Below are 7,235 nucleotides of genomic sequence, written 5' to 3' on the forward strand. Positions count from 1 at the left end.
GACTGAACAATATAATAGCAAAAACCCAAATGAAAATAAGACAAACATAGGAATATAAAAAAAATGTTGGACCAAATAATATTTTTAAGCAGTGATGAGGACAAAAGATGAGGAAACTCTAAATGATATTGTATATTGGCCTATAAAAGGAAGGAGTCTTTCTTATCCCACTCCACACCTGGTCTTATCACTTTTCATTACTGTACATGTACAGTATATCCAAATTCCAGTCCTTTTTCCAGCACCCCCAAGTGGTTATTGGATGGAACTACATTATTTTTCATTTTCAGACAAAACATTGTAATGCTACTTTCTATCCACAAGATGGTGACTTCTTCACATTTTCATTTCATGGCACTAACGTGTGAGTTTGTTCCCTGGGCAACATAACCAACAAAATTTGAATATGAAAAAAAAAAAAAAACACGACAAGAGTCGAGAGACTAGCTGCTTGAGAAGTTTAATGCCAACGTGTTTCGACACAGTTTTCATCAGGGCTAATATTCATGGAGTAAAAATAATATGAGTTTTGTGCATGTGTGTACAATTCTCAGCCTGATATGAATGGCGTTAAAGACACACTTGAGGTTGACATGACATTTGTGGTTTAAGTGGTGATTGAAGTTATACGTTGAGAATGTGGGTGTTTTCAACCGTCAACAGGGTGTTGTTCGCGCCTTGGGTTGCAGTTACCGGTACTTGTTTATTTTCCTCATTCCATTTACACTAACAGCCTCAAAGCAGAACTACTATGATATTTTGAGTGTTTTTAATAACAGTATCATTATTTTACTTTGATTTACACTTAGACACTTCATATACTGTACCAAACACTGCATCATATATCCATCCATCCATCCATTTTCTTGACCGCTTATTCCTCACAAGGGTCGCGGGGGCTGCTGGCGCCTATCTCAGCTGGCTTTGGGCAGTAGGCAGGGGACACCCTGGACTGGTTGCCAACCAATCGCAGGGCACACAGAGACGAACAACCATCCACACTCACACGCACACACACACCTATGGGCAATTCGGAGCGCCCAATTAACCTGCCATGCATGTCTTTGGCATGTGGGAGGAGACCGGAGTACCCGGAGAAGACCCACGCGGGCACGGGGAGAACATGCAAACTCCACCCAGGTCCGAGCCTGGACTCGAACCGGAGACCTCAGAACTGGGAAGCGGACGTGCTAACCACTCGACTACCGTGCCGCCCCTGCGCCATATATTTAGAATATTATTATTATATAGAAGGACAATAGTGAAGTTTAACAGTGCCAAAGTAAAATGTAAATTGTACCAAATGAGGTCACTTGAGTGTATTCAGATGTGTCATTGTTGTTTTAAAACTCAAAAAGGAGAACTTCTATCTGAAAGGAGTTACAGAACCTGTTTCATGGGCGAGGCCCATGAATGTCAAGCCTCATTAGCTACAAATGTAGGTCAAATAAGTATGTCACTCATTTTATACACTAGCGGCTATCGTGCTAGCAATATTTGCAACACTCCTTCTAAATAACTCTAATAATTGATGCTCTTTATGCGCTTTTTTTGTGAGTGTATCTGGGATTTGTTTGATGATGACCGACAAAGAGATAAAGGAACACCTGAAATGCGGGTCTGTACATGTCATCAAACCGTCTATTTTGATAACTAGGGGGAGGGGGATCGTGAAACTTTAGGTGATACTGTTAAGCTGCTATCACTGGCAATCGTGCTTTACAGAGTGACTGCCACACACAACAGCTTTAACAGAAGCAGACTCTAATTGCTATAAGAAAAAAAGATTCATCAATCTGCACCCTTATCTGGATCAGCACTAAAATATAACAGATTCTTCCTTGTCCCATTTACCACCCCTCTACAAAAGTACTAACAATTGCTAAATGCTTCTCATAAAATGCACCTCGAAAATACACTGGACGACAACTCCACTCCAATCCTGTAGGTGTCATTCTCTACACTATACAATGTGTCCAAGGACTGACTGACGACCAATTCAAGGGCAGTGTCCGAATGTCCACCATTATCGCCTAACCCCTCATTCACTACATAGCCCTGCACTGTATAGTGGCCTAATATTTATTGCCCTCATTCTGTTTGGTGATTCGGACAACCAGCTCACTATTTGCTTCTCGTCGCAGATCACGTGACCACCATACGCTTGCGCAGTCGCTCGCACCATTCTTTTTTTATATTCGCAATGCATTGTGTTCTATATCAACACAGTTGAGTGAGCATCAATATTCACAGATTTTCAAAGTGCATATTGGTGGTAATTTTGAGTGCCCTACATTTTCACTCCGTGGACATTCGGAGACTCCTAGAAAATTCGGACACAGCCAGACTGTAGTCACGGACCTATAAAACAATGCTTGCCACTTACTCACTGTTGGGACACGTGAAACCATTGGCGGCCAATCCGGACATCTTACGTTGCCACTCGCTAACCTTGCCTAACTAGAATAGGCTACACTGATCTCTCCTTGGTGTCTTCACATTATTTTCTGTCTCTTCAGCGAAAATTCCACCATTTATGGCGTACGGTTGTAGCCTACCAATAAGTCTGGGAGAAGCGCTACGGCAACATGTACATTTCATCGCTAAGAATTTGATTATTCATTTTCTCTTATATAGCTTCGAGTGTTTCGTGTGCATCACGTTGTCAGAACCATCAGCAATCAAATGAAAGTAAAGCCCATCAGGAAAAAAATGTGCAAAATGTAAGCATATCTATCCCCTGTGAGTCACAATTTACAATAATAAGATTATATACCGGTTAGTCTGAATGGTCGATGCAAACAGTGAAGTTCTTCCGTTGAGAAGCTCACATTACTCCAGATTGATATCCTAGCGTTTAAAAAAAATAAAATAAAAAATAAAAAATAAAAAAACCTCACTGATAACAGTGTTTCCATTAAAAAAATAAAAAAAAGTCAGTAGCAGTGGCAACGTAAGATAGCGTCCCTCTGGCTTGAATCGTGAGGGGATTTATAGATTTATGACATTTAATTACATAGCAGCAATATTAATACAATTTCCAATACAGAGGATGTGAAAATTGCAAGTGACTTTAGTTTTGGCCATTGCATTGACTGCACTATTTTTATGATGTGGTGCAAAATGATAGCAATCTGTGTTTCCTCCCATACGTCTGATGAGTGTGAACATTACCTCCCCATTTAACATGAGCTGCAGAAATCAGTAGTCTGTGACAAGTTCATCCTCTCATGCACTCAGTATCACCACCAGCAACAGTCACAGTAAGTACTCCAGTCTTTTGTGTCTGATTATCATTTGTGATTCATTATTAAATAGCACAAAATGCACTGTTTTATTTCATTCACATTTAAAAGATCCTGATTCGTGAAATGATCCACTTCTATTCGTCCGGGGTGATATAATTTTCTCTTGTTTCATGAGGATCAATAAAAGCTTTTGGTGTCCTCAGGCTCAGACAAAATTTGAGAAATTGATTTTGGGATACACAAATAGATTTCTGAGAAGAAAGATCATATTCTAAATATTTGATGCTGAACATGTATATCTTTTTTTTCTACAAACACTCTGTACTTGTGTTGGACTTGTTTTAGGAGAAATAGTTCAGATGCACCCTGCTGTGATTTAAATGCCCTGTGCATCTGTTTCTGGTCCACGCTGTGTTCACCACATGAGGGAGGCATTTAAATGATGCCTTTTAAATTGGTAAAGCTCCAGTGAGGAAGTGTGTGGCACATTTGACCCCCTACAAAAACATTTGAAGTTTATAGTACTGCATCTTAAACAGTTGATTTTGAATTCAAGGTAGTGATATTAAAAGTAGTGGCTGCATAATTAAAATGATTTTCAATACTTTTGTTACACTGAATTTCCCAACTTTCAGTTTCTAAAAGATTAAGTAGGCTGCTAAAGGCAATAGTAGGATAAACTCTAAAATAAAAAAAATAAAAAAATAAAAAATAAAAAGATATGCTATAATGTGTAGGATACTGGTCATCACACTGAACTTATGTAATTAAAATCATAGGATTTATTTATTATGTCGATAAACTTGTCAGTACAGCAAGAGCCAAGTATACTTAAATAACAGGTATACTGTTCTTGAACTTTGATTGAATAGGTCTTGTTAAGCGTTCTAAGAATGCAATGGTGCCTTGAGATAGGATTTAATTTTTTCCTGTGACCATGCCTGTATCTTAAAACAGTTGAATCTCAAATCATCTTTTCCCTTTGAAATGAATGGATTCGCAATTAATCCGTTTCAGCCTCTTAATTTCAAACATACCAAAGTTTAGCATATTTTATCCACAAGAAAAAAAATGTACTCAACCGTACTGTAAAATATTTGCTCTCCACACAAAACACTTATTAATGCGCTTAATCTTCTTCTTTTTCTTCTTCTTCCTCGTTTTTTGTTAGCAGTTGACGAACCAGCTTAATGATGTATGATCGCCAGATTCGCCACCAACTGACACTGCCCTTCCACTGATAGGAAATTAATGTGAATTAATGATGGCTTGTAGAAATGAAAAAAAAAAAGCCTTGCTGTTTTCTTTCTTTTGTTTTTGTTTTTTTCTTATTTTTTTTGTTTGCGTCACAAATGTTATCACCCAGCGAGAGTTTGTTTATAGTTTTGTGTGTAACAAAAAAAAAAATGATGGTGGGATGTTGTGAGGATTGATGGCGCCATCTAGCGGTGGAAGTTTAAAGCATACTCATATCTTAAAAAAATCCTCATATGTCAAGGTACTCGTATTTCAAGGCACCACTGTAATTACATGTAGTGTGACTCTTATCTGGGTTAGTTATAGTTATTTTATTCTCTGTTTTGTCAGGTGTGTGTTGTCCAGTGGCTTGGATGGGACGATAGCTGTCTTTACAGAAGTTTCACATTCATTCCTGTGAAGCTCACCCCAACCCGGTTCTAGTTTGCATCCTCCCAGCTCAGGAGTAGCCATGGATCTTTTCTCCTCCCTCACATCCTCTTCATCCTGCCCTCACTTATATCATTTATCCGCTTTCCCCGGCAACGCGTCCGAGATCAGCCACGTGATCCTGCAGCATTACAACCACACAGGCCGTCTGAAGAACAGGACCGTTTCAACCTCACAGAACCACATCAGCACCACCATGGCCTTCTTCCTGTTTGTAAGCATTCTCATCATCGTGGAGAATTCCCTGGTGTTGGTGGCTGTCATTTCTCACATCCGCCGCAGTTGGCGGTGGGTGTACGTGTGCATCGCCAACATCACCCTCAGTGACCTCCTGACCGGTGCGGCCTACCTGGTCAACATCTGTATGTCCGGTAGCCGGACTTTCCAGTTGACGCCGGCGCTTTGGCTTTTCCGCGAGGGTACGCTCTTCGTCGCCTTGGCCGCGTCGATTTTCAGTTTGTTGTTGATTGCCGTGGAGCGTTACACAACTATAATGAAGCCACTGCCTCAGAAGTCAGCCAGGAGCACCTATTATAGGATCTACGGCCTGGTGGCCTTCTGCTGGGTTTTGGCGCTGGTGATCGGATTCCTTCCCTTGATGGGCTGGAATTGCCTCTGCAGCCTGGATGGATGCTCCACTCTCCTCCCACTTTACTCAAAGACCTACATCTTGTTCTCCCTCATCATCTTCATCTTCATCCTCCTGAGCATCGGCGTGCTCTACAGCGCCATCTACTGCCACGTGTACAAGAGCGCACAACAGCGATGTCGCAAGCGCTCCCTGGCTCTGCTTAAAACCGTGATCACCATCGTGGGGGTCTTCCTGCTCTGCTGGGGGCCACTGTTCCTGCTGCTGCTGGTGGACTTCTCCTGCACGTCCCGGCAGTGTGCGCCGCTCTTCAGCGCCGATTTCTTCATCTCCCTGGCTGTTTTCAACTCAGGCGTCAACCCTATCATCTACGCCCTGGGCAGCGGCGAGATGAGGAGGGCCATGGCAAAGCTCCTTTGTCGATGCTGCATGAAGGCCGGCCTGTGTCGTCCCGAGATGCTGGCCTCCAAGGAGACCAGCAGCACCTCGGAGAGCAAGGTCAGGAACGTAAACTTCGCCTCCCCTCCGCCAACCCCGAAAAAGGCGTCAAAGAAATGCAGGCTGAGCTCCACCGCCAGCTGCCTTTCAGTTTCGAGTGGTTAAACCACAATGTGGACCCCTCCCATGCAAACAGGACCTGAGAGAGATGCTACACATGCCAGTAGTATAACTGTTTCCTCAGCTTGTGGTTTACAATCATGTAAACACAACTTCAAGCAGGTTTGTTTTTTTGTTTTTTGGAGACCTAAGTATGTCATTTAAGGCAACGTCAAGCAGATTTCAGTTTTCGTTGATTATGGCGGCACCTTATGGACAAAAGCGGTAGTGTTTTGCCTCTAGGAAGACCACATTTAACAAGAGGACCAGCATATAGAGCAGGTTTTGGAGGTTTCCCTCTTCCAACACAAGCTGATTCCAATCAACAGGATTGTTATCAGGCTTAGCTTTGCTGACAAACTGATCATATATCAGCTGTGTTCGAGAAGGGAAATACGCAAAACCTTGCAGGACTCCAGCCCTCAAGGACCGAGATTGCCCAGCCCTGATAAAGGACCATCTTTGAGCTCACGCCAGTGAATGAAAGCTCACGATGTTTCATCAGAAGAGTTCTGAAAATATCTTCCGAAGTAATGCTTTAAGAGAAGGACAAATGTATTTTTATACCTTATGAACGAAAATTTGTGTACTGTATTAACATTTAGAGTTAATTCTGTTGCAGGAGTCATTTCGTGTACATGCATGTCGGTCACCAAGATGGCCGTTACGTGTTTTAAGTGCTTATTAAGTTGCCAAACTTTCCAGTGTGTAAATAGACATGGATATATACATGTGCTTACATTTTTGGTAGCATTTGGTTATACTGTATTTGGAAGATCAATAATGTGAGTAAATAAAACACTTAAACGTATCATCAAAGGACTAGTTATTCCACCAAACGCAACCAAGCGTGTCAATAACTATTAATACAGTTATATAGTGCTATTGAGTGGTAAACTAATAAATTGCACATTATTTGGAGTTAGCAAGCCAGTGAGTAGCCCGGCGATCAGGAGCTAACAAGAGCACATAGCAAGAACTAGCTGGAGCGGCTAACGAGAGCGACTAGCGGGAGAAGCTAGCAAAAAGTAGCGAGAGCAAAGCAAAGGGAGAAAAGCTGCAGGATCCCGAATCATCGGACTCAGCGATGACCACCTGCAGGCCCCAGTTGTGGA

At 41.9% G+C, this 7,235-nt stretch overlaps 1 protein-coding gene across 1 annotated transcript; it reads left to right on the forward strand.

Annotated features, from left to right (window-relative positions):
- The first annotated feature begins 4,841 nt into the window (after positions 1 to 4,841).
- s1pr4 (sphingosine-1-phosphate receptor 4) lies at positions 4,842 to 6,931 on the forward strand. Its single transcript, XM_077534790.1, has one exon. The coding sequence runs from the start codon at positions 4,957 to 4,959 to the stop codon at positions 6,124 to 6,126; it is 1,170 nt and encodes a 389-aa protein (XP_077390916.1). The 5' UTR covers positions 4,842 to 4,956; the 3' UTR covers positions 6,127 to 6,931.
- The last annotated feature ends 304 nt before the right edge of the window (positions 6,932 to 7,235 follow it).

This window comes from Festucalex cinctus, chromosome 10, assembly GCF_051991245.1.
Source record: "Festucalex cinctus isolate MCC-2025b chromosome 10, RoL_Fcin_1.0, whole genome shotgun sequence".
Lineage (NCBI taxonomy): Eukaryota > Metazoa > Chordata > Actinopteri > Syngnathiformes > Syngnathidae > Festucalex > Festucalex cinctus.

Bases quoted from the DNA above. Each gene is read 5' to 3' on its own strand.
- s1pr4 (XM_077534790.1), top strand. From the start codon at position 4,957: ATGGATCTTTTCTCCTCCCTCACATCCTCTTCATCCTGCCCTCACTTA.